The 26,904-nt window shown below is 40.7% G+C and overlaps 2 protein-coding genes across 13 annotated transcripts in view; both read left to right on the forward strand.

Annotated features, from left to right (window-relative positions):
- Positions 1–1,521: 1,521 nt before the first annotated feature.
- On the forward strand, positions 1,522–12,408 carry CTXND2 (cortexin domain containing 2). 4 transcript variants are annotated; one of them, XM_043576202.1, is made up of 3 exons: positions 1,522–1,650; positions 7,544–7,707; positions 10,781–11,193. In XM_043576202.1, the coding sequence occupies exon 3, from the start codon at positions 10,851–10,853 to the stop codon at positions 11,016–11,018; it is 168 nt and encodes a 55-aa protein (XP_043432137.1). In that variant the 5' UTR covers positions 1,522–1,650; positions 7,544–7,707; positions 10,781–10,850; the 3' UTR covers positions 11,019–11,193. The 4 variants fall into 4 exon arrangements, 2 of the variants coding, with proteins under 2 accessions (XP_043432137.1, XP_043432136.1); XR_006296764.1 differs by lacking the exon at positions 7,544–7,707 and adding an exon at positions 12,004–12,408 and having other exon boundaries at positions 1,524–1,650; positions 10,781–11,075; XR_006296765.1 differs by lacking the exon at positions 7,544–7,707 and adding an exon at positions 12,008–12,408 and having other exon boundaries at positions 1,524–1,650; positions 10,781–11,075.
- Positions 12,409–21,786: 9,378 nt separating this feature from the next.
- Positions 21,787–26,904, forward strand: part of SETDB1 (SET domain bifurcated histone lysine methyltransferase 1) — a 34,955-nt gene continuing 29,837 nt past the window's right edge. For 3 of the 9 annotated variants that reach the window (XM_043576206.1, XM_043576208.1, XM_043576209.1), the window contains exons 1-3: positions 21,807–21,929; positions 22,999–23,269; positions 24,390–24,541. In XM_043576206.1, the coding sequence (XP_043432141.1) occupies positions 23,010–23,269; positions 24,390–24,541 (412 nt within the window). In that variant the 5' untranslated portion in view covers positions 21,807–21,929; positions 22,999–23,009. Of the gene's footprint in view, positions 22,126–22,998; positions 23,270–24,389; positions 24,542–26,904 lie in introns of those variants that run through there. The other 6 variants (XM_043576212.1, XM_043576203.1, XM_043576211.1 and 3 more) reach the window with 6 other exon arrangements.

Here is a 26,904-nt window from a genome sequence, read left to right on the forward strand (position 1 = left end):
AAATTTGGAAACAGAAAATTATTTTATTTTATTTTTCTCCAAGAATTAGTGACAGATTATTTTCTTCAATAATATTTTTAAATGTTTATTTATTTTTGAGAGAGAGAGACAGAGACAAGAGTGCAAGTGGGGGAAGGGCAGAGAGAGAGAGGGAGACAAAGAATCCAAAGCAGGCTCCCAGCTCTGAGCTGTCAGCACAGAGCCTGATGCGGGACTCGAACTCACAAATTTTGAGATGGTGACCTGAGCTAAAGTCCGACTCTGAACCGACTAAACCACCCAGATCCCCCCCACCAAATATTTTTAAATTGCTACATTTGGAATTTGGAAACTGAAAATATTTTTAATTGCTACATTTAGAATTTAAATTGCTACATATTATTTGGAAAAATAAAAGTGAGAGCTGGGACCATACCTCATTCTCCGTTCTGTCCCCAGCATCTAGCAAATGACTGACACATTATTGGCATTTAGAAAAATTTATTAAATACAGCACCTCTTCCAGAAGAGTTACTTTTCTAAAGGTTGATAATATTTTGAAAATTTATCTAATACTCAAAACAATTTTTTGAGTAGATAATATGTACATGGTACAATATAAACCACCCAATTTCTCATCTTGAAGCCACAGAATAATTCTCTCCAGAAATATTCTGTATATTTATAAGCATATGTAAATACGGATAGACAAGTTTGCACGAGAGCGTGCATGCACACACATACATACACCCTATAAACGTGTTTTTGTTTGTTTTGTTGTTGTTGTTGTTTTTGAGAGAGAGAGACCGAGGCAGCACAAGTTGGGGAGGGGCAGAGACACAGGGAGACGGAGAATCCCAAGCAGGCTCTGCTCTGTCACGCCGAGCCCCACGCAGGTACCAGGAGATCATGATCTGAGCTGAAACCAAGAGTTAGGGTCTTAACCGACTGAGCCACCCAGGCACCCCTAAAAGTTTTTTGATGAACCAAATAAAACCTTAGAGGAAATAGTAAATTTCGCTATATATGAACACATGTAATACCTAATACTAAGTAAAATAGTTTAGACTTTTCTGATTCAAATGTTCTAAGTAAATTCTTTTTGAGAAAAAGCAGATGTTTGAGCTTCAACTGATCTTGTTGGTAAATAGTTCCCAAACTTGAGCATACATTACAGTCCCCCTAGAAGGGCTGGTTAAAGTTTCTGATTCATTAAGGCATGGATGAGGGTCCAAGAATTTGCATTTCTAACAATGTCCCACATGTCACCGCTAGTCCAGAGAACCGTTGCAGAGACCAAAAAGCTGGCTCCTGACCCATCTTCTACCACCCATGTGATCCACTTACAAGGTATTACTTGAGCTATTAACCTTGGCTGCCCCAGCCCTTGGAGAGTTGTGGAAATATTCTTCTACTGACCTGGGCTCCAATTTAATCTAGTGGATCATTTTCTCACTCACTATGGGAGTGTCTGAAACTTGATCATGTTTTAGTTGAACTATTCATGAAGCTTCTGAGTTCAGCGTGGGAGTGGGGAAGGGACAGAGCTACCAATCACTCTCCTTTCGTAAGAGGGCGTTGATAAAAGGGGGAGAGGCTGCCAAGAGATGTGCTTGAGCAGGAAGAGACTGCCCTGCCAACAGCCAGCCTTGGCTATCACTCTCTCAAGAGGTAAATAACTATCTGTATTGTCTTTCTAGTGAAGTTTTTATGGGAATAATTACAACAATCCTTCTGAGTTTTGTAGAGCTTCTCTGCAAACTTGGGAAGTACTAGGGAAATGACTGAGGGAAAAGTAGAGGGCTTTTATGCAAAAGTGAAACTTTACAAGGTACAGCGTTGTTTTGAAACAAGCTTGGGGAACCCCTGTGGGTCCTATTGTCTAGAGGATGTCTTTGATTTTAGGGATTATAGTAGGAGAGCGTCATTATTGTATTTCTTCATCATCACCTCTCCCTTTAGAGTAAACTTATGGCCCGGACAGAAAAGCTGGGTCTTTTTAGGTTGTTTTTGTTGTCGTCTTGTTTTGGTTTTTGTATATTTATCTTTAAGAAATACAGGGCAACAGATGGGGGAAATGAAGTGATTTGAGAAGGCAACATAGGAAAGGAAGAGGGGATTAATCTTTCGGGGAAGTATCAAGTGAAAGTGGAACTAACATCCGATACAGATTTGTAACTGCTGTTGTTGTGTGTCCTACTTTAGCAGTACCAAACTTTACATAAACCGATAGATTCCTGCCCTATCTCCTTTTCCCTATTCTAGTCCTGAGCAGTTCTGCTGCTCATCTCAAATAAAACAGGAACCTTAAGAACCACTTTAAAAATTCTAGGACATGGAAAAAAGGTTTTGTATTTATCTGTCAAGAAAAGTGACTTTACCTAAAAGGTCTTAAAGACTTTTTCTTTTCAAGAGAGAGGAGCTGGAGAAATGGGCAGAGGGATAGAGAGAGAATCTCAAGCAGGACCCATGCTCAGTACAGAGCTTGACACAGGGCTCAATCCCACAATATTGGGATCATGACCTGAGCTGAAATCAAAAGTCTGATGCTCAACCCACCCAGGCACCCCTGCCTAAGAGGTCTTAGAGGAAAGGAAACTGAATATCCAAGGCTGCAATAATTTGTGATTTTTTTTTTTGCATTCTAAAAAACTTTTTACATAATTTTGTATTCAAAATCTTGCTTTTTTTTTTTAAGAGAAACCTCCAACTTGTTTAAACTTCAGGCCTTATAAAACCTAGATACGATCCCTGAATATGAAAATAAGAGCCAAGAGCATGCATGGCATACTTGGAACCAAAACAACATCAGCCTTTTTCTTTCCTTTTCCTTTTTTAATAAGAATGTATTTTACTTTTTTTTTTTAACGTTTTTTTTTTTTAATTTATTTTTGAGACAGGGAGAGACAGGGCATGAACAGGGGAGGGTCAGAGAGAGGGAGACACAGAATCTGAAACAGGCTCCAGGCTCTGAGCTGTCAGCACAGAGCCTGACGCGGGGCTCGAACTCACGAACTGCGATATCATGACCTGAGCCGAAGTCGGCCGCTTAACCTACTGAGCCACCCAGGCGCCCCTGTATTTTACTTCTTGAGGTGGAGGGAGGAAAGGTATCAGCCTAACAGGATCAAAATTAGCTTATTGGAATTTAGCATCTGTGAGTGAGAAGTTTGAGTAAGTGAACTAGAGACCTTTGATTCAAAGTTCAGAAATTCAAGGGGCGCCTGGGTGGCTCAGCTGGTTGAGCGTCTGACTTTGGCTCAGGTCATGATCTCACAGTTCATGAGTTTGAGCTCTCCGTCGGGCTCTGTGCTGACAGCTCGGAGCCTGGAGCCTGCTTCAGATTCTCTCTCTCTCTCTCTCTCTCTCTCTCTCTCTCTCTCCCAAAATAAATAAACATTGAAAAAAATAAAAATAAAAAAAATTCAGAAATTCAGATTCAATGAGATAAGGAGGAAAATCAGAGATGACTTTCCAAATGCTGAACGTTTTCCATCCCTCTGCAATATTTGAGGCTCTTGGTAACACACTTCCTTGAATTATCTCATCGCTTCAATTTCATGACTCTCCACTCTTCAGGTGTTCCTACTATAACTATTCCATCTGTGGTTTCTAGCTCTCTTTCCTCCACCGTAGAAGCAGACATTCCCTTGTTTCAAATTCTCCTTTGGCCATCTCATCTACTTCTATGATTTCAACTACCCTGCATTTGGGTGACTCAGTTCTAAAGATCTTGCTCTTCTTTACTCCTAAACTTCAGTCCCACATTTCTGCCTCTTGAGCATATCACACCAGTGCCTTTAAATTCAACCTACTCCAAACTGAACTCATCATATTCCCTTTGAATATCTTCTAATTCCTAAAATAAATTGTTCTATTAATGGCAGCATTTTTCTTTCAGCCATCCAAAGTCAAACCCCAGGTCATCTTTATCACTTCTTCTTCCTCCCATATGTTCATTTAATGTATAAGTCATGTCAAATCCTTTCTCATCCATTCCTTCCTTTTTGTTACTATGTTATCCTAGTTTATACTTTTCTTGCCTCTTGCTAAGACTGTTACAACTCCTTCTAATTATTTTCCACCCTATGGTGTCTATTTGCTGTCTCCAATATCTTTTATATACTGTTGCCAGCTATCTTTTTAGAGCATGGCTTTGATGATTTACCTTCCTTCCTTCAACAAGCATGAATTGTATATGCCCTGGCACTGAATTGTATATTCCTGGCACTGATATAGATACTAATTCATTTATGTAGGTATACTAAACACCTACAATGTGCCAGCCCTGCCATAGGCACTGAAGCTATGTCACTAATGGGACACAGACTAAGGCTTAGAGCTTACATTCCAGTTAGGGTCAGTGGGAGGTACAGTAAGATATGGCCCCTGCTCTCACTTATCTGTTCTAAATCCTTCAATGGTTCCCCCATGCCTGGAAAAGAAAATTCGAATTCTTTATGTTGACTTTCAAGGCTCATTTTGATTTGTTTTTCCTCCCAAATTTTTATTTAAATTCCAGTTACTTAAAAATATGGAATGCTTGGGGCGCCTGGGTGGCGCAGTTGGTTAAGCGTCCGACTTCAGCCAGGTCACGATCTCGCGGTCCGTGAGTTTGAGCCCCGCGTCGGGCTCTGGGCTGATGGCTCAGAGCCTGGAGCCTGTTTCCGATTCTGTGTCTCCCTCTCTCTCTGTCCCTCCCCTGTTCATGCTCTGTCTCTCTCTGTCCCAAAAATAAATAAACGTTGAAAAAAAAAATATGGAATGCTTCAGGGCATTCCCTGGGTGGCTTAGTCAGTTGAGTATTTAACTCTTGATTTCAGCTCAGGTCATGATTTCAGCTCAGGTCAAGCCCCATGTCGGGCTCCATGCTGAGCGTGGAGCCTGTTTAACATTCCCTCCTTCTCTCCTACTTCCCCTCTCCCCACTCACATGTTCTCTCTCTCTGTCTCTGTCTCTCTCTCTCTCTCTCTCTCAAATAAAGGAAAAGAAAAAAAGGGGGGGGGGGATGGAAGGCTTCATGAATTTGTGTGTCATCCTTGCACAGGGGCCAGGGACTGGAATGTCGAGTGACACAAAGATGACACAATTTATAATTCAGGCAGGGCAGAAGTGGGCGTATCCAATGATGGTAGCCTCGGTGCCCAACAAAATCATCCAGTGCCAGCAGTGCCCTAACCAGACTTCTCCTGTGCTGAACATGACTGTGGTTGGTTCCCAATGCCCCGTTTCCCTTAGTTTCTGCCTGTTTTTTTTTTAATTTTTATGTTTATTTATTGCTGACACAGAGAGAGACAGAGCATGAATGGGGGAGGGGCAGAGAGAGAGGGAGACACAGAATCAGAAGCAGGCTCCAGGCTCTGAGCTGTCAGCATAGAGCCCGACGCAGAGCTCGAACTCACAGACTGTGAGATCATGACCTGAGCCAAAGTCGGACGCCGACTGAGCCACCCAGGCGCCCCTCATTTCTGCCTATTTTATAAGACCAATTCTACTTCATTCTGGAAGCTGACTAGCCTCTTCCTCCTTGCAATAAATACTTTTTTTTTTTTTTTTGCTCAGGTGAGGGACATTGTTTCTGTTGCTTGCAACAAAGAATCTTTAGTGATATAAAAGTATTCTTTCTTCCTCTGGACTTGGGGAGGAAGAGAGAATGTGAAGAGGGAATATAAGAGGTCTGGATTTATTGGGGCCATTCTTGCTACTATAGGAAATCAGCCTGTGTATAAACTCAACATAGAAGAAAGGTGGGACTGTGAAATATAATAGACATATCAAGGCAGAACCCTGGTAACACCTTGAATCTCTGGATCCAACCATAACTAAAGTTAACTTTACTCTGGACTTCAGCCTCATAAGTTAATAAATTCCATGTATTGTTTAATATCACTCACGTGAACTTTTTGTCACTCGCACCAAATGCATCCTACCTGATACCTTTTCATTCCGTCTTTGAAAAGGAATCCTTTGCCTGATTCTGCAGTAGGCTTTTAGCTATTCTACTTCTCTTCTTTCTTTCCCAGTTGAACTCCTCATAAATGATGTAAAATCTTAGTGTCTTCATTTCCTCACTGCCCTTTCCTGCTTAATCCACCGAAGGCTGGATTACTTCTTTACCACTCTGCTGACACTATTTTCTTTGAGATCACCAATAGTCTTTTCCTGTCTTAACTCAATGCCACGTTCTCAAAGTCATTCATTTGTTCAGCATTTTTTACGTGCCCACTTTAGCAGAGTGTAGTACTACATCCACTCATTGAACAGACATTTATTGAATAGCCAATATATCCCAAACTTTTAGTATAAAAAACAAACAAATCCTACTTTCAGGTCGGATTACTATTTTGTCACAGAAGACAGACTCTGAAGTAATCGTAGTAAACCATAGTGAATATTACTAGAATATCTCCCTGGAAAATTAACATTTAATCTAAAACCTAAAAGTTGAATATAGAAGGATGGAAATAATACAAAGAGAATATTAATGACAAGGCTTAGAGGCAAAGGAGGATCATGCAAAAGTCACGGAACTGTGAGAAGTCCAGCATTTCTGGGTCACAAAGTACGAAGGAGAGAGTGGCAAGAAACAAGGTTAGATCAAATTATGGAGAGCCTTGGAACCCCATTAAAAAGTTTGAAGACTGTAGGCAGCTGGTGACAGATTTTAATCAGAAGACTGATGGATTTCCATTTATTAAAGACCACTTTGTGGTTTGGAAGGGAACACAAGTATTTTCAGGGATTCGGAGAGTATTTGCAGGAGTCTGGTATTTGATGACCTAGAGTACAGTGATGACCATGGGAATAAAGGGACTTGAGAAAGAAAGAAAGAAAGAAAGAAAGAAAGAAAGAAAGAAAGAAAGAAAGAAAGAAAGAAAGAAAGAAAGAAATAGTTGACTTGAGAGAGAATTTTGGAAGTAGGCCCAAAAGCATATTAATAGATATAGGGAGTAAGAAGCTACTGAAATGTGGAACACAAGAGTTCCACATGACCCTGCTCTGAAAAGCACTGTAGAAAGGTGAGGAAATCAATAATGTGATATATATGTACATGAGATATTAAGGGGAATACAAATATCTACCAATTTTCCCACATTTCCAGCTGCCAGGAGGAGCCCCAGACTAGTTTTTCTCTTATCCTCAGTCTTTTTTTTATAAGCATTTTCTCTAAGTTTATTTTGGGGGGGGGTTGGGAGGGGCAGAGAGAGAAGGAGAGAGAGAATCCCAAGCAGGCTCCACGCTGTCAGCGTGGGGTTTGAACTCACATAACCATGAGATCATGACCTGAGCAGAAACCAAGAGTTGGACACTCAGACTGAGCCACCCAGGTGCCCCATCTTTTATCCTCAGTCTCAAAACCACTTCCTTACAATTCTCTGCCAAAGGTACAAGTCTGCCCATCGTGAAGACAATTACTGATATTGTTTCCCAGAGCTGCTTAGTTCCCAGCTGTCCCAAACTAATCTTTTATGAAACAAGCATTCTCTCTGTGTTCCCAAAAGATTCACTAAACCATTTTTTTTTTTTTTCAAAACAAATCTGTTTGCATTTTCTTTCTCTCTAGGCTTGGAGGATGTTCAGGGTTCTTTCTTTCATGATGTACTTCTCATGGGTTACTCAGAAGTTCCCTCACTAGGGTTATCTAACTGCAGATCCCTCAGAATCAATGTCCCTCCACTGGCTTTACAGCACTGAATCCAAGTCTACCTCCGACCACTTTCTGTTAAGGTAACTTCCTTCCAGCGGGAATCCCTTTCAGGCTAGATCCTCTTTCCAATGATGCCCGGGGTTGGTCCCTATCTATGGGGTCATTATCTGGCCCTCAGGAAAAAAAAAAATTCTCCTTGATCAATCTCAATTCTGCCTTCTTTTATTTTAAAGTTTTTTTTAAGTTTATTTATTTATTTTGAGAGAGAGACAGAGAGAGAGACAGAGTGCATGCACGCCTGTGGGGTAGGAGCTGAGAGAGAATCCAGAGTGGGCTCTACCCTGTCAGCCCCATCGAGGGGCTCCATTTCACAAATCATGCGATCGTGACCTGAGTTGGACGCTCAACTGACTGAGCCACCCAGGGGCCCCAATTCTGCCTTCTTTTCTGTTGCTACAGCCTGCTTCAGCCAACTTCTTTCTTTCATTTTATCATAGTAAGAGCACATAACGGGATTTACCCTCTTAACAAATTTTTTAGTGTGCGATACATTATCATTACTACTCATACAATGTAGTACAGCAGATCTCTAGAGCTGGTTCATCTTGCTTAACTACAATTTTATGCCTGTTGATTGATAACTCCCCATGATTAGTGATGTTCAGCATCTTTTCATCTGCTTATTGGCCATTTGTATAACTCCCTTAGAGAAATGTCTATTCAGATCCTTTGCCCAGTTTTTTAAAAAGTTTATTTATTTTGAGAGAGAGAGAAAGAGAGAGAAAGAGTGCAAGCAGGGGAGGGGCAGAGAGAGAGGGAAAGAGAGAATCCCAAGCAGGCTCTGTGCTGTCAGCACAGGGCTCAAACTCACTAACTGTGAGATCATGAACTGACCCGAAATCAAGAGTCGGACACTTAACTGACTAAGCCACCCAGGAGCCCCCCTGTGCCCAATTTTTAATTAGGTTATTTGTATTCCCATTATTTAGTTATAAGAATTCTTTATATATTCTAGGTAGAAGTCCCTTATCGGATATATGACTTGCAAATATTTTCTCCCATTCTTTGGGTTGTCTTTTCACGTTCTTGATAGTGTCCTTTGAAGAACAGAAGTTCTAAACATTTTTTTTTCAAATCTATTTATTTTGAGAGAAAGAGAGCATGAGTGGGGGAGGGGCAGAGAGGGAGGGAGAGAGAATCCCCAGCAGGCTCTGCATTGTCAGCGCAGAGCCAGACTTGGGGCTCAATCTCATCAACCATGAGAGCATGATAAGAGTCAAGCCAAAACCAAGAGTTGGTCGCTCAAGTGACTGAGCTCCCCAGGTGCCCCTAAATGTTTTTCTTTTTTTTTTTTAACTGAAGTATAGTTGATACACAATGTTACAATGTTACATTAATTTCAGGTATACAACGGTTAGTGATTTGACAAATTTATATGCTAGTGCTTTGCTAACCACAAGTATAGCTACCACCTGTCACCATAAATGCTATTACAATACCACTGATTATACTCCCTATGCTGTCCCTTTTATCCTTATGACTTAGTCATTCCATAATTAGAAGCCTGTACCTCCCACTCCCCTTCATCCATTTTGCCCATACCCCACATCCCTCCCCTCTGGTAACCATTAGTTTGTATTCTATATTTATGGATATATTTCTGCTTTTTATTTGTTTAATTCTTTGTTTTTTAGGTTGTTTTTGGGGTTTTTGTTGTTGTTGTTGTTGTTTTAGAGCCCACACATAACAAATCATACGTTGTTTGTCTTTGTCTGACTTATTTCACTTGGAATAATACCCTCTAGGTCCACCCATGTTGTCATAAACAGCGAGGTCTCATCCTTTCTGTGGCTGAGTAAAATCCCATTTTATGTACATATATACACCACATCTTTATCCATTCATCTGTTGACAGACACTTGAAAAAGTCTTAAATTTTGACAAATTCCAACTTATCTATTTTTCTCTGCTGTTGCTTGTGCTTTTGATGTAATAGCTAAAAATTCTTTGCCAAATCCAAGGTTATGAAGATCTACTCTTTTGTTTTCTTTTAAGAGCTTTGTAGAGTTAGGTCTTTGATCTATTTTGAGGTAGTTTTTATATATGGTGTGAAGTAAGGGTTCAACTTCATTCTTTTGCATGTGGCTGTCCTGTTGTCCCAGCACAATGTTTTCTTTCCTCACTGAATGGTGTTGGCATCCTTGTCAAAAATCAGTTGACAATAGATATATGAGTTTATTTCTAGACTTCCAAATCTATCCCACCTAACTATATGTCTATCCTTGGGCTAGTGCCACACTGTCTTAATAACGGTAACTTTACAGTGAGTTTTGAAATCGGGAAGTGGGAGTTTTCTGGTTTTCTTCCTTTCAGTGTTGATTTGGTGGACTAAGTTTTAATAACCAAAATTGATCCCTTCTGGGATGTACTTCATTTTTCATTAAAAGATGGGAATGACAGGGGCACCTGAGTGGGTCAGTCAGTTAAATGTCCGCCTCTTGATTGTGGGTCAGGTCATGATCTCACAGCTCGTGGAATCAAGCCCCACGTCAGTCTCTGTGGGTCAACGCAGATCCTGCTTGGGATTAGCTCTCTCCTTCTCTCTCTCTGCCAATCTCCTGCTCTCTCTCACACTCTCTCTCTCTCTCTCTCAAAATAAATAAACATATTTTGTAAAAACAATGGGAATGACAGCACAGTTAAACATAGTAATTAGAAAAAATAAAATAATTTTATGTTCATACCCAGTAAGTTAAGACTCCAGAACAAATTAGTTACAATATGTACTCTTAGAATTTGGAAGAAAAAAAATCTTAAAGAAAGATTTGGATGTAACACAGAATTGGGCTGTTCAAGGTAGCTTTCCCTGGTTCTTACCAGCCAAGGAAGCTCTAGTTGATTTCTGAGCTATACATGTTTGCTCATGTTTTGCCTTGGAGTATTTTTCCAGAGGTTTTATGCTTTTATGTGTATATATTTTGAACATCACCCATACTAACTTTATCAATTTCATAAGTGCTTCTTAAATAAGCCTCGCTTTTTTTTTTTTTTTTTTTTTTTTTTTGCAAATCTCCTTTGGTTTTGACATGTTATTAAGAAAACACACACATACACATACAAACCAATCAACTTGTTTTATCCTCTTTTGTCTAGGAATATGACAAACCTGAAGATACCTGAGGAGGTAGCTACTGCTGTACAAGGGTAAAGAAGTGTGTTTCCCATGGATGATTCAAGCCTGTCCAGCAGTATTGATGTAGACAAAGGCTTTGCCATCGCCTTTGTTGTTCTTCTGTTTCTGTTCCTAATCGTGATGATTTTTCGGTGTGCCAAGTTGGTGAAGAACCCCTATGAGGCCAGCTCCACAACAGCAGAACCGTCGCTGAGCTGAACTATGAAAAAGCCTGACAGACTCCTCCTCAGGGGAGATATTAAATCTTCTATACAGGTGTTTATGATCTGGACTTCATATTGGTTCCCCTCTCTGTGTGTCAGCCTTCTCACTCTGGCATTCCACAATAGGCACAGGAGGGTGAGTTGAGAATAATAAAAAGGATGAAACACAAGCCAGTTTATATTCCTATTCAGGGAAATGGTTACAAAGTGGGACAGAGACAGGTTGAACTCATTGATTAAAATAAGGCCATGGGTTTCAATTCTCCAGTATCAAATGTCCTTAAGATAGTTGGACATAATTTTTGATGTAATGCAATACAATATAATAATGCTGGGGCACCTGGGTGGCTCTATCGGTAGAGCGCCTGACTCTTGATTTTGGCTCGGGTCATGATATTGTGTTCGTGGGCTCGAGCCCCACATCAGGTTCTGTGCTGATAGCATGGAGCCTGCTTGGGGGTTCTCTGTCTCCCTCTCTCTCTGCCTCTTCCCTGCTCATACACTCTCTCTCTCAAAATAAATAAATAAAAATTAAAAAAATAATGCTTGGAAGGCCCACCTAAAACCAGAATTCCTAGAGGTGGTCCTAGAAGATCCCTCTGGTTATGCAAATATAAGGCCAGCAGGAACCAATTGTTCTTTGATAAGAGTCTAACAGGACCTTTTTAGTGTGTGAGGTTTTAAAAAAATCTGCTACCCTTCTCAAGTGGGCAGAGCTGTGTGGTAGAGGGGGAGCAATTTGTCTTCAGGGAATCCCTTACTCTTTCTCAACCCCACATTTCCTCATTTATAAAATAATATCTAGTAGATTGAAAGGGGCCCTCCAAAAGATACGTCCATGTCTTCCCCTGGAAACCTATGAATGTTTTCACATATTTGGCAAAAGGATCTTTGCAGATATAATTAAGAATCTCAAGATGAATTCTTCCTGGATTAGCTGGGTGAGCCCTAAGTCCAATGACAAATGTCCTTTGTAAAAGACAGACGAGAAGATACAGAGAGACAGAGGAAAAGGCCCTGTGAAGACAGAGGCAGAGATTGGAGTCATGCAGCCACAAACAAAAGAACACTTGGCTGGAACCAACAGAAGCTGGAAGAGGCAAGGGAAGATTCTCATCAGAGCCTTTGGAGGGAGCACAGCCCTGCCAACACCTTGCTTTTGGATTGCTAGCCTCTAGAACTGTAAGAGAATAAATTCCTGTTGTTTTAAGCCAACGGGTCTATGGTAATTGGTTATGGCAATCACAGGAAACTCATATGTAATACACAACGATGATGGTGGTAGTTATCATGATCAATCCAAGAATCTTTTAAAAGAAAACAGAAAAGGCACTCCTGGGTGGCTCAGTTAGTTAAGAGTCTGACTCTTGATTTCAGCTCAGGTCATGATCTCACAGTTTGTGAGACGGAGCCCCAAAGAACCTGCTCAAGATTCTCTCTTTCCCTCCACCATTTGTGCTCTCTCAGAAAGAAACAAAGGAAAGGAAAGGAAAGGAAGGAAGGAAGGAAGGAAGGAAGGAAGGAAGGAAGGAAGGAAGGAAGGAAGGAAGGAAATTATAATCTGTACTCTCCAAAGTCTGAAGTTAGGGCAATTTGGTAGACCATCGTCAACTGGCAGGCATAAGAGAATTCACTAGAAGGAGAGAGGGCATCTAGGCCATGGATCAATGCTCAACACAGGTTTTGCTGAAGAGGATTTGTCTTGAAGAGTCTGAGTCTGGCCCAGTAAGTGATAGAGATAGTGATAGTGAAAACTCTTAGGTCTATACTGGCCAAATGTTCTAGGTAACAGTGACTTAGCATGTGGATGTGAACTAAGACAGCCATAACCTTGGAAGCTAAGTGTGGGGCATCACTTGGGCTTGTGCAGGAACTTGGACCAGCATGCAGTCCCTTCAGAGGAGACATGTATTCATGGGACAATGCTGAACCAGACTTTAGCAGCAATACCAAATGGTATGGATAAATAAACAGTCATGCACTGTTACCAGAGACTTGATAGTCGTTTCTGTTTTCTGACTCCTTGAAACAGAACTGCCCTCTCCTTGGCCTGAGTAAGTTCCCAGGGTTATTTGAAAATTGAGGCAGGGGAACCAAAGCTTTGAAATGGAGATACTAGACTATGCCTTCACCAGAACAGAGTGTGCTATATTGGATAAACTAAGGGGAGAGAGCAAGAGAGGGAGAGAGAAAGGTGATTTGTACACTGATTTGATAAAAAGAAATTCAGGACAAGGTGCAGGTCAGGGTAAAATGAAAGCAGATTAAGATTGATGTCAGTATTAGGGGCTCCTGGGTGGCTCAGTCAGTTAAGCATCCAACTTCAGCTCAGGTCATGATTTCTTGGTTCATGAGTTCAAGCCCCATATCAGGCTCTGTGCTGACAGCTCAGAGCCCAGAGCCTGCTTCAGATTCTCTCTCTCTCTCTCTCTCTCTCTCTCTCTCTCTCTCTCTCAAAAATAAATAAACATTAAAAAATTTTAAAAAACCCCACACAATTGATGTCAGTACTGGAAGGCTACCATGTATTCCCCCATGGAAATCAGATAGTAACCTTTCCCCCACCCCTTAAAAAAAAAAAAAAAAAAAAAAGCAAGGTGAACACATGATTGATGAGAGCATCAATATGCAGTCACTAGAGAGTCACAGGTTTGACTATTACCTGACTTTCTACAGTAACCTATATGAGAAAAAATTGCATCAGTCAGAAGTGAATTATCTGTGGAAGAAAAAAAAAAAAAGAGTCACCCAAGGCAAAGTCACAGCCAGTGTGAATGCTGTTCAGGGGAGAAAGCAGCTTAGCCATTGGTCAGTAGAGTATTTCCAGTCTCAATGGCTAGATAGTCCTTGGCGTGTACACTCAGGGAGTTGAAACCCACATAATTTGGGTCTGTCTGGTTTTATTATTCATATCATCTCTGTTAATCTGATGTCCTTAAACATTCCTTTCACTCAACTTAAACTGGCAGCTTACAGATCTAAGTGGTCTGTGAAGTTTTATTGTCTAGACCCTTTCCAGTGTTTAAAATCTACAAAGTGGGTGTGGGTGTGTGTTGGGATCCATATGTGTTTTTTTGAGTTGATGTTTTAAAATTATTATTATGAAAGTAAAAAAGGCACATTGTAAAAATGTTTTTCAAACATTACTTAAGGGTAAAAATGCAAAAAGTTCCTAGACACTGTCTTGTTTCCTAATCCTTCTATTCAGAGGTAATTGAAGTTAAGGTAGTATTTTTTTTTTTTAATGTATGCATGTGTGTCCCTCCAGGCATGTTCCTTTTATTTTCATTTTTAATGAAAATTAAATTTAAGATTTAAAATTTAAATAATTTTGAATATACTATCCATTGTCATGTTTTAAAATTCAAAAGGTATAGGGACATCTGGGTGGTTCAGTTAATTAAGTGTCCGACTCTTGATTTCAGCTCAGGTCATGATCTCATGGTTTGTGAGTTCAAGCCCCACGATGGGCTCCATGCTAATGGTACAGAGCCTGCTTGGGATTCTTTCTCTCTGTCCCTCTCTCTGTCTCTGTCTCTGTCTCTGTCTCTCTCTCTCAAAAATAAATAAACTTAAAAATTTTTTTAATTCAAAAGGTATAAAGTAGTATACTGTGAAAACTCCCATTCTTATCTGCCACCTTCCATTTGCCCTCTTCTCAGAAACCAGTATTAATCTCTTATGTATCCTTCCAGTAATCTTTTATGTATATGTAAGGAAAATATATTTTTAAATGGATTATTTACACAAATAATAGCATGCTATATACCATGTTCTACACCTGCTCTTCTCATTTAATAATGTTTCTTGGGCGACTGGGTGGCTCAGTTGGTTGAGCGTCTGACCCTTGGTTTTAGCTCAGGTCATGATCTCACAGTTTGTGAGTTTGAGCCCCACATCTGGCACTGCACTGGCAGTGCAGAGTCTGCTTGGGATTCTCTCTCTCCCTCTCTCTCTACTCCTCCCCAGCTCATGTGCTCTCTCTCTCTCTCTCTCTCTCTCAAAATAAATAAATAAAAACTTAAAAAGTATTTAATAATGTTTCTTTTTTTTCTGGTGAAAACTCCTAAACTAACTTACTTTCTTTCTTTTTTTCTTTCTTTCTTTCTTTCTTTCTTTCTTTCTTTCTTTCTTTCTTTTGCTTTTTAATATAATTTATTTTCAAGTTAGCTAACATACAGTGTATACAGTGTGCTCTTGGTTTCAGGGCACATTCCCATGATTCATAGCTCACATATAACACCCAGTACTCATCTCAACAAGTGACCTCCTCAATGCCCATCACCCATTTTCCCCTCTTCCCCGCCCCCCTCCATCAATCCCATTTGTTCTCTATATTTAAGAGTCTCTTATGGGTTTGCCTCCCTCTCTATTTGAAACTATTTTCCCCTTCCCTTTCCGCATTAATAATGTTTCTTAAAGATCACCCCATATCAATGCACAAAAAGCTTCCTTTTTTAAAAAACATAGTTGAAGAGTATTCCATTGTTTGAGTGTGCCATAATTTGTTTAACCAACACCAGCTGATGGAAATCTGTTTTGTTTCTAAATACTTTGCTATTTCACACAATGTTCCAGAAGATAATTTAGCACTTACATCATATCAAAGGTATGAATATTCAAATGTATTCAATTTCTAATATATGTAGTTTAATTCCTAGAAGTTGAATTGCTGATTTAAAAAAGTATAGCAGAACATTTAAAAAAATATTTTTAGAGAGAGAGAGAGAGCATGAGTGGGGAGAGGGGCAGAGGGAGAGAGAATCTTTATATATATTTTTTCTTTTAATATTTATTTATTTATTTATTTATTTATTTATTTATTTATTTATTTTGAGAGAGAGAGAGAGAGAAAGAGAGAGAGAGAGAGAAAGAGAGAGAGAGAGAGAGAAAGAGAGAGAGAGAATCCCAAGCAGGCTCCATGCTGTCAGTGCAGAGCCCGATGCAGCTCTTGATCCCACAAACTGCAAGACAATGACCTGAGCCAAAATCAAGAGTCAGTCACATAACTAACTAAGCCATCCAGGTACTCTGAGAGAGACGGAGAGAGAGAATCTTAAGCAGGCTCCATGCTCAATCCCCCAACCCTAGGATCATTATCTGAGCCAATATCAAGAGTTGGATGCTCAACTGACTGAACCACTCAGACATCCCCAATATTTTTTTAATTAGTTGTCAACATTCAAAACTCAAACGCTTTCATGTGAAAAAATATTGATTTTTAAGCTCACTTGAAAAATTGGAAATCCAGCAACACCGTGTCTATGACATAGAGCAAAAATTAGCTGGAGCTAAGTAGCAACTGTCCCCTTTGGTGAGACACGTATTTCTCAGGTGACCACAGTCCTCACCCACCCCATTTGGCTCCTTTACATTACTTACTTTCCTGATGCCTAAAACCCTTTGAGTTTTTAATCCCCATATTCTTTCATTTTGATTCTGAGATCACTCAACATTGTTTAGATTATGATTTAATTTCCCTTAAGTCTGTCTGTAGGAAAAGGATCATTTGACATTCCAAGGTTTTGAACCCTGTGCTACGATTTCTCGTGCTTAAGTATTAAGTAGCACATGGTTGTGATTTTTCAATGCATCACAAGGGATTACAGGAATGACTGTGCTGAGCACACCGTAAGTATTCCAAGCGGTATAGCAATTATTTATTACTTTATACTATTAAATTGGCAATAAACTGTCTACTTCAATTATTTGTACATTTTAATAACATGAATCATTTATATCAGGAGTTGATCATTTCTTTTTTTTATATTTATTTATTTATTTATTTATTTATTTATTTATTTATTTATTTTTGAGAGACAGAGAAAGGGCATGAGCTGGGGGAGGGGCAGAGAGAGAGGGAGACACAGAATCCCACGCAGGCTCCAGGCTCCGAGCTGTCAGCACAGAGCCTGATACAGGGCTTGAACCCACGAACTGTGAGACCATGACATGAGCTGAAGTCGGACACTTAACTGACCGAACTCCCCCCCAGGCGTCCCCCATTTCTTTTTTTTAAAGATATTCCAGATACATTGGTTCCCTGCCCGTATGTCAATCTTCAGTTAAATTCAAGGAATACATGAAGATTTTTTTTAAATTTAAGTTTCTTTATTTATTTTGAGAGAGAGAGAGACAGTGCAAGGGGAAGGGGCAGAGAGAGAGGGAGAAAGAATCCCAAGCAGGCCTTGCACTGTCAGCACAGAGCCTGATGTGGGGCTTGAAACCACGAAGCGTGAGATCATGACCTGAGCAGAAACCAAGAGTCAGACACTTAACGACTGAGCCACCAAGGTGCCCCAGTTCTTGATTCTTTCTTTTTTTTTTAGTGTTTATTCATTTTTTGAGAGAGACACACACACACTGAGTGTGAGTGGGGGTGGGCAGAGAGAGAGGGAGACACAGAATCTGAAGCAAGCTCCAGGCTCTGAGCTGTCAGTACAGAGCCAGACACGGGGCTCGAACTCATGAACCATGAGACCATGACCTGAGCCAAAGTTGGATGCTTAACCGACTGAGCCAGACAGGTGCCCCAGGACTTGATCATTTCTGACAAAAGTTAGTCTCCAGAGCTTGGCTCCCTAAATATTGGGGCCCTACCCCAGAAAGGATTACACAGCTCAAACCTGCCTTTCCTATAGTGATTCTCGAATTTGAGCAAACAAATTACCTGGAGATTTTATTAAAATTCATATTCTGATTCAGTACATCCCGAGTGGGGTCAGAGATTTAGAATGTCTAACAAGCCCCTTGACTGCATGTTGAGTAGCAAGGGTCTTAGAAGACACCCCCTGGGGCGCCTGGGTGGCTCAGTCAGTTAAGCAGCGGACTCTTGATTTTGGCTCAGGTCATGATCTCATGGTTTGTGAGTTTGAGCCCTGCATCAGGCTCTGTGCTCACATCAATGGAGCCTGCTTCAGATCCTCTGTCTCCCTCTTTCTGCCCCTTCCTTCCTCGTTCTCTCAAAAGTAAATAAATGTTTAAAAAAATTAAAACAAACAAACAAACAAACAAAAAGAAGACACTTCCTAAGTCCCTCTGCTGATTTCTACCAGACTTCTTGAAGGCAATGAAGAAATCAGTTTGGATATGATACCCTAAATAGCTCCTGTTTCTCTTCAACATTGTCCATTCTTCATTCTCTCCCTGCAAACCACCCCCTCCAGACACACAGCAGAAAGCTGAAAGAATCTAACTAATAGAAACATAATCAGGACAGAACACATTTCCCTTCATTTATCACACATGACAGGTGTGGGGGTGGCAATCTGTGTTTCAATAAACCCTCAAGGTAATTCCGATACATGATAACGTTTGACAACTGCTGGGTCTATGAAAATTTCACAGAGGAGGGGCACCTGGGTGGCTCAGTCAGTTAAGCGTCTGACTTCAGCTCAGGTCATGATCTCATGGTCCATGAGTTCGAATCCTGCGTCGGTCTCTGTGCTGACAGCTCAGAGCCTGGAGCCTGCTTCGAATTCTGTGTCTCCCTCTCTCTGACCCTCCCCCAGTCATGCTCTGTCTCTCTCTGTCTCAAAAATAAATAAACATAAAAAAAATTTCACCGAAGAGACATTTGAGGTGGACCCTTAGAGAATTCATATTACAGCAGGCAGAAAGAGAAGGGCATCCCAGGAGATCACAATGAACAAAGGTATGGAGATGAGAAATTGAAATGTGTAAACATGTTGGGGAAATAGCGCTTAAGCAGGTATGTGAAGGGAAAACATGGGAAATGTGGCCAGAGAGGCAAATGAGGGCCAAATTTTAAAGAGCCTCAAATTTTATACTGTAAAGTTTGAACCTTATTTTATAGACATAAAGAAAATATAGGTTTAAAGCAGGGGAGAGACAGTGATCAGAAATGTATTTTAAAGCTCTGTGTGGGACTGGTCTACCATGAGGCTACCAATTAAGAGGCTAGTTAGTCCTGGCAAGAAATAAGAGCTAAATACAATAGAATTAAAATAGAAAAGAGAGAAAATATATGTCAAACATTTCCAAAGTAGGATAAACAAGTTGTATTGAATAATGGTTTAAGACCACAAGCTCTAGGGCCAAGCTGCCTGGCGCTGACACTTTTTAGCTCTGTGCCTTTGGGAAATATAACTGTGTGTCTCAGTTTTCTCATCCACAGAAAAGATCCAATAATAGTTCCTACCTCACAGCACTATTATGAGGACTAAAATGAATAATCGTAAAGTGCTTAGAACAGTGCCTGGTATCAAGTAAACATTCAATAAATATGGTGTGTGTGTGTGTGCGCGCGCGAGAGTGTTTTTTAGGGAGTAATATGTCTAAAATGTCTAGTTCAAGTTAGAAAATAATACCATAAGATGAGTTGGGAGCATGCTGAATTTGCAATGTCTAGAGGACACCTTCACTTTTCTGGACCTCATTTCCTAGGGTCTTAGCAATTGGAAACAGGCGCTCACAGTAGTCCCAGGAAACTAGTGGACAGGTGAAATGAGCACAGATAAAGGGGAGGTTATCAAGGCTGCCTGGGCCCCATTTCCAGTCTTACACAGAAGATCTGGTTTGTACCTTTATTTATTTTTTTTTATATTTTTATTTTTGAGAGAGAGACAGAGTGCAAGTACAGGAGGGGCAGAGGGAGAGGGAGAGGGAGACACAAAATCTGGATCAGGCCCCAGGCTCCGAGCTGTTGGCACACGGGCCCAATGCAGGGCTCGAACTCACAAACCGTGAGATCATGACCCGAGCCGAAGTCAGACGCTCAACTGACTGAGCCACTCAGGTGCCCCTCTGGTTTATGCCTTTTATTTTTATTTATTTATTTTTAACGTTTATTTATTTTTGAAACAGGGAGAGACAGCATGAATGGGGGAGGGTCAGAGAGAGAGGGAGACACAGAATCTGAAACAGGCTCCAGGCTCTGAGCTGTCAGCACAGAGCCTGACGTGGGGCTCAAACTCACAGACCGCGAGATCATGACCTGAGCCGAAGTCAGATGCTTAACCGACTGAGCCACCCAGGCACCCCAGGTTTGTGCCTTTTAAATGAAGTTAGGAGTCATTAATGTAAATATAGCTGAACAAGTTAGAGCAATAATGAGATAATGTAGTCAATAGTGCTGACTCATCAAATACGCCCAATTCTCTCTCTTTCCAAATGTGAGACATGACTGATCTTCCTGGCCCCCTTGTGGTTGGGTAGGGCCCTATGACTCAGTCAGGCCAATGAGTTGTTAATGAGAGTGTCCTGAATCACTTTAATTGCCAGTATGAGACCGTCTAGCAGTCTCTCCCTCTGGCCTGACTTACTTATCAGCCTGGGTTCCTGAGTAGCTATCCTAGCAGAGCTCCAAAGTCAACTTTCTAGAGATGATTATGCAGTGCGAGCAACAAGTACACAGTTTTTGTTTTAAAGTTTGGGAGTTGTTTGTTTCCACAACACTATAGTCTATCCTGATGCAGATACTATTTTAAGACCCATCAAATTCTAGGGGTGCCTGGGTGGCTCAGTTGGTTAAGCATCTGACTTCGGCTCAGGTCATGATCTTACGGTCTGTGGGTTCGAGCCCCATGTCAGGCTCTGTGCTGATAGCTCGGAGCCTGGAACCTTCTTGGGATTCTGTGTCTCCCTCTTTCTCTATCCCTACCCTGCTCTCTCTTTCTCTCTCAAAATTAAACATTAAAAAAATTTTTTAAAAGACCTATCAAATTCTTAAAAATTAAATAGACACTTAACATCCAATCCTAATGAGGGTGTGGGGAAACATACTTTCAGAGATTTGCTAGGAGTAAAAATTGTTTCAACCTTTTTGAAAAGTAATTTGACAGTAGATTCTATTAAAATGAAAAGAGGGGGGCGCCTGGGTGGCGCAGTCGGTTAAGCGTCCGACTTCAGCCAGGTCACGATCTCGCGGTCCGTGAGTTTGAGCCCCGCGTCGGGCTCTGGGCTGATGGCTCAGAGCCTGGAGCCTGTTTCCGATTCTGTGTCTCCCTCTCTCTCTGCCTCTCCCCTGTTCATGGTCTGTCTCTCTCTGTCCCCCCCCCCCAAAAAAAATAAAAAAAATAAAAAATAAATAAATAAAATGAAAAGAGGTACATATATATACATATATATGTGAATATATATGTGTGTGTGTATATTTTAACTCAGATTCCATTATGGGGAATCTCTTCCACAGAAATAAAAGTACTACTTCAAAAGCACGTTAATGTTTATTGTTGCATTATTCATAATGAATACATGCTGTAGTGAGAGCATCTTTCTAATTATGGTTTATCCACACTATTAAGTATTATGCAATTATGAAAAAGACAAATGTTGACTTCAAAGGATATCCACATGTGAAATAAAAACTAAACAAAACAAATCCACATTTAGGGGAGGCTGGCTGGCTCAGCAAGCAGTGCATGCGACTATCGATCTCAGGGTTGAGCCCTGCATTGGGTGTAAAGATGACTAAAAAATAAAATCTTTTTAAAAAATCCAGATTCATGACCTTGTAAGTGCAAGCCTAGAAAACTAAGCTATTTTACCTCAAAGCAGCAGGTGTAGTGATGAGAGGGGAGGAGAGGATATTGTCACGTTTGTCTTATTCTATCTTGATATTTCTTCACTTGTTACAATTTGTACCACTTCGTAATATAACAAACTAAAGTGAGAAAAACACCTAAACCTAACGGTTTGCTGAGTCTTTAAACAGTAAACTTAGTGTGACTGCCAGGGGTTGGGGTGGCGGAAGAGGTGGAGCTTCGAGAATATACTCTAGGCCACGCCTACTTCACCCGCCCAGTGGCCTCTCACGTGTGCCCTGGAAGGCTCTCCTTTGACGCATGCGTACTTGCCCGAGGTTTCCTGGCCTCGGAGGGGCGCTCAGAGGCTTAGGATTTGACCCCGGCAGGCTACCGTCGTGGCGACCGGAACGGCACCTGAGGTTTGCTTCCGGGCGTCTCTTTTGCTTCCCTTTCCCTCCCTCCCTCACGCTTCATCCCCCTCCCCCTGCTCCTTTTCCGTACGGTTTCGTTCTTCCCCGTCGAGGCCGACCCCAGAGTCTCGAGTCTGGGGTCTGGTTGGTGAAAAGAAGTGTTGTAGTTGGAAGCAGGGAGGTGTGGGAAGTACTGTTAATTGAGGTATTTGGAGATCAGGGGCCCGTCTGGAATGTTTTGTTTGTGGGAGGAGGTTGGTCGAGGGTGGGAAGGAAGTCTTCCGCGAGAGGCGAGCGGGGGCGGGGTTGAGCTGGGTTTGCGGGGTGGGTGGGACGCACCCCCAGAAAGGGTAGCGTGGGGGTGGGGTTGGTGTGTGGGCAAAGGAAAAATGGAGGCGGTGAGAACTGGTCTTGGAGTCGCACGGCATTCTGGCGTCAGTTTTGCTCCAACCGTTTGATCAAAAAAGCAGTTAACACTAATGCGTAGGCTATTTGGATTGTAGTTTTTAGGTAGCCACATTTTATTCCCAGATTGCTTTAATTTTCCTTTACTTTTGGGAAGCCTCTTTGCTTTTGTATGCATAAGTGTGAATAGACTTTAAAAAGTAAGTTTCCACGTGGAAGCAAGGTAATATAAAGCGAACAAGTAATTAAAGAGAAAACAGTGAATTATAAACCAACGCCCCCCCATCCAAGTGGAGATATTTGTTCAAATTAGGCATAGCATGCAAACAAAGATTTCTCTCTTTAGTCAGTTAAGGAACACAGGTCACAGAAATACCTTCCTCAGCAAATTGGTTCTCTTCTGTTTCCTAAAACATTATTTTTTGGTAGCCTCTGTTGCGTATCATATGTTTTCCATGCCCTCACGCTTTTAAACCTTATCCAGCCCCATCTTCTGTAGAATAAGATCGGTACAAAATCTTAGCATCGGATACAGGGGAACGGAGAGGGAGAACATAGAATGGAACCTAATTGTATTTGAATGAGAAGTAGTAGTGTAGGAATGAGTTTTAGAGACTGAAGTTTGGCGGTTATAATAATTGCAAAGGTAATCTTAGTTTTCTCTTCCATGTAGGGGACAACAGCATGTCTTCCATCCCTGGGTGCATTGGTTTGGGTGCAGCCGCAGCTGCGGTGGAGTCTGATGAGATCGCAGAGCTGCAACAAGCGGTGGTTGAGGAGCTGGGTATCTCAATGGAGGAACTGAGGCAGTTCATCGATGAAGAACTGGAGAAGATGGACTGTGTACAGCAGCGAAAGAAGCAACTAGCGGAGTTGGAGACGTGGGTAATACAGAAGGAATCTGAGGTGGCCCATGTTGATCAGCTCTTTGATGATGCATCCAGGTGAGGACTACACGGAAAATCGGAGATCTCCCCTTGGCAGACATTTTAGAAGTGTAATTGCTCATGATGTTGTGCCAGTCGCTTTATTCTTTACAAGGTACAGACGTGTAGGACCTTTCTGTTTCTCAAAGGTTACGGCCAACAATCTGACCTCACGGTCGCCAGGGTGGCTCAGTCATTTGGGCATCTGACTCTTGATTTCGGCTCAGGTCATCATCTCTCCCATCGTGGGATCTGGCCCCATGTTGGGCTCTGCGCTAATGGCGTGAACCGACTTGGGATTCTCTCCCTCTCTCTCTGCCCCTGCCCCACACCCTGTCTCTCTTTCTTTCAAAATAAATAAATAAATAAATAAACATTTTTAAAAATCCGACCTCACAACCACCCGTTATATGTAGAATATTCATCTATTGGAAGCCAGTGTATGGTCTACAGTAGAATGGTCAAGGTCTTGAGTCTTTTCCCCTTCTTTCTCCTGTACTCTGCTTCAGAACAACTGCACAGTTTTCTTAGTAGGATGATCTAGGGAGTGAGGATTATAAGTCGTTGCTGTCTTATGAAACTGTGGAACATGAGCCCTGTATCTACTCATAAATTCTCAGAAGATTGGTGCCTAGTATGCCTTAGTTGTCACTTAGAACACATTTTCATATAGCAAGGTAAATGATGAGATATGGTTAATGTACTTTCAGGTTATTTTGGATTTTGTTAGGGCCTAGTCTGAAACCACTATTTAAACATTTTAATGAGAAAAGCATTTTATTATTATTTATTTTTGAGAGAAAGAGAGAGACAGAGCACCAGCAGGGGAGGGGCAGAGAGAGAGAAGGAGAGGGAGACACAGAATTTGAAGCAGGATCCTGGTTCTGAGCTGTCAGCGCAGAGCCCAATGCAGGGCTCGAACTCATGAGCCGTGAGATCATGACCTGAGCCGCAGTTGGATGCTTAACCGATTGAGCCCTCCAGGTGTCCTGAGAAAAGCATTTTAAATTCTAAATGGAGACACTTTGGAATATGACCTGTTTAAATTGAGGTCAGTGTATACTTATATATAAATTCTGATGGCTTTTATACCTATTTCTGCTGGCTTTGACCTTTTCTACATGTGTTCCAATATTAGGGCAGTGACTAACTGTGAGTCTTTGGTGAAGGACTTTTATTCCAAACTGGGACTACAATACCGGGACAGTAGCTCTGAGGATGAAGCCTCCCGGCCTACAGAAATAATCGAGATTCCTGATGAAGATGATGATGTCCTCAGTATTGATTCAGGTAAGAGATAAGACTCTGGGTAGGAAAATCTCAGGATTGAAATTGAGACACAGGAAGACAAACAGATAAAAGAAGAGAGCAGAAATTGTTGTCACTAACTCCATATTCTAAACTGTTGAACTTGCCCGTTACCAAAAAGGAATAGAACATTATTAGTATCATAGATGTCCTCTATGTGCTACTTTCTGATTGAATGACCTTCCTTTCCCCATTCTGTGTCACCTCTATTCTGAACTCCCTTCCTTTTCTTTTTAGGTGGCATTCGCACCTATATATATATTTCAAAACGGTAGATTGTTTGGTTTTGTCTATTTTTGAGGGGTTTTTTAATGTATAATTTACAAACTATAAAATTTACCCACTTTAAGTGTAGAGTTTGAGTTTTAGTAAATTTATAGAGTAGTGCAGTCTTCACCACAGATGTTTGGATTACCCCAAAACATCCCTCTTACCTGTTTGTCTGCATTCTCCATTTTCACCCCAACCATTGATCTGCTTACTTCCTTTTTGCCTTTTCTAGAAATTTCATTTAAATAGAATCACAATTTGTTGTCTTTTGTATCTGGTTTCTGTCATTTAGCATAACATTTTTGCAGTGGAACATGTTGTTCCATGTATCTGTAGTTTGCTTTTTTTTTCTTTTTGCTGAGCAGTATTCCATTCTATAGATATACCACATACTATCTTCTGTAATTGATGATAAATATTTGGGTTGTTTCTAGTTTGGGGCGATTATGAGTAATGCTGCTATGTACATTTGTGTAGAAGTCTTTATGTGGGCGTTATGTTTCGTGTCTTTTGGATATTCCACCTAGGAATAGAATTGTTAGGGCTTAGGGTAAGTGTACATTTGAGTTTTTAAGAAACTGCCATATTGTTTTCAAAAGTGGCTATACCATTCTACATTCCCACTAGCAAAGTATGGGGGTTCCAGTTTCTTTACATCCTTGTTGGTGCTTGGTATTGTCAGTTTTTTATTTTAGCTTTTGCAGTGTGAGTGTGGTGGTATCAAATTGTGATTGTAGTGTGCATTTCCTGAAGGAAGTTGAGCATCTTTTCACATACTTAATTTACCATTTGTTTTTTCTTTGGGAAAACATCCATTAAAATCTTGAGGCTTTTTTAAAAAATCGGGTTGTCTTTTTATTAGAGAACCGCTCTTTTGACTTAGAGAACTCAGGCTTTAGGTACAGTTCATTTATCAGATATATTTTAGAAATACTTTCTCTCAAATGTGGTCTTTTCATTTTCTTAATGGTGTATTTTAACAGTAATAATTCTCAAGATAGAGGTTGAGAGTGGTTGGTTTATTTTGCTTATGACTATTTAGTTGTTTCACCACCATTTGTTGAAAAGACTATCCTTTTGGTATCCTTGTCAAAAAGCATCTGGCCACGTATATGAGGGTCTATTTCCAGATTCTGTTCTGTCACATTGATCTATATATTTGTTGTTATACCAGCACCACACTGCTTTTATTACTATAGCTTCAATGGTAAGTATTAAAATCACCTAATGGAAGTCTCCAAATACAAATGTATTTCATATGCTTTTGAAATATATTTTGGAATCAGCTTGTCAGTTTCTATCAAGAACTTTTTTTAAAGCCTGCTGGGATTTTTAATAGAAACTCTATTGAATCTAAAGGCCAATTTGGAGAGCATTACCTTTTTAACGACTAGTCTTCTAATGCATTAACGTGGTACATTTGTCCTAAGTGTTGTATTCTTTTTAATGCTAATGTGAGTGAGATTATTTACTTAATTTCATTTTAGGATTATTTGTTGCTAAGATATGAAAATATAGTTGATTTTTGTGTATTAATCTTGTAGCCCTGACCTTACTAAGCTCACTTATTAGTTCTATAAGTTTTTTGTGGATCCCTTGGGATTTTCTATATATTAGACCATGCTGTCTCTGCAAATAAAGTCAATTTTACTTCTTTCTTTCTAATCTGAATGTCTTTTATTTCTTTTTTATTGCCTTATTGTACTCAGTAGAACCTCGAGTACAATGTTGAATAAAAGTTTGAGGGTAGACATCCTTTCCTTGCTTCTGATCTTAGGGGGAAGCATTTAGTCTTTAGGCATTAATTATAATGTGAGCTTTAAGGTTTTTGTAGATATCCTTTCTCAGGTTGAAGGAAGTTGCTTCTGTTCCTAGAAACTGTCAGGTTGAAAGAAGTTCCTTCTGTTCTGTATTGGATTTGCTAATATTTTTTGTTAAGAATTTTTGCACCTGGGGCACCTGGGTGGCTCAGTTGGTTAAGAGTCTGGCTCTTGATTTCAGCTTAGGTTGTGATCTTGCAGTTCATGAGTTCAAGCCCTGCCTTGGGCTCCACGCTAACAGGGGGCCTGCTTGGG

The sequence above is a fragment of the Prionailurus bengalensis genome, chromosome C1 (assembly GCF_016509475.1).
Source record: "Prionailurus bengalensis isolate Pbe53 chromosome C1, Fcat_Pben_1.1_paternal_pri, whole genome shotgun sequence".
NCBI lineage: Eukaryota > Metazoa > Chordata > Mammalia > Carnivora > Felidae > Prionailurus > Prionailurus bengalensis.

What these genes read in the sequence shown, in the direction of transcription:
- CTXND2 (XM_043576202.1), top strand. Translation starts at nt 10,851, where the DNA reads ATGGATGATTCAAGCCTGTCCAGCAGTATTGATGTAGACAAAGGCTTT.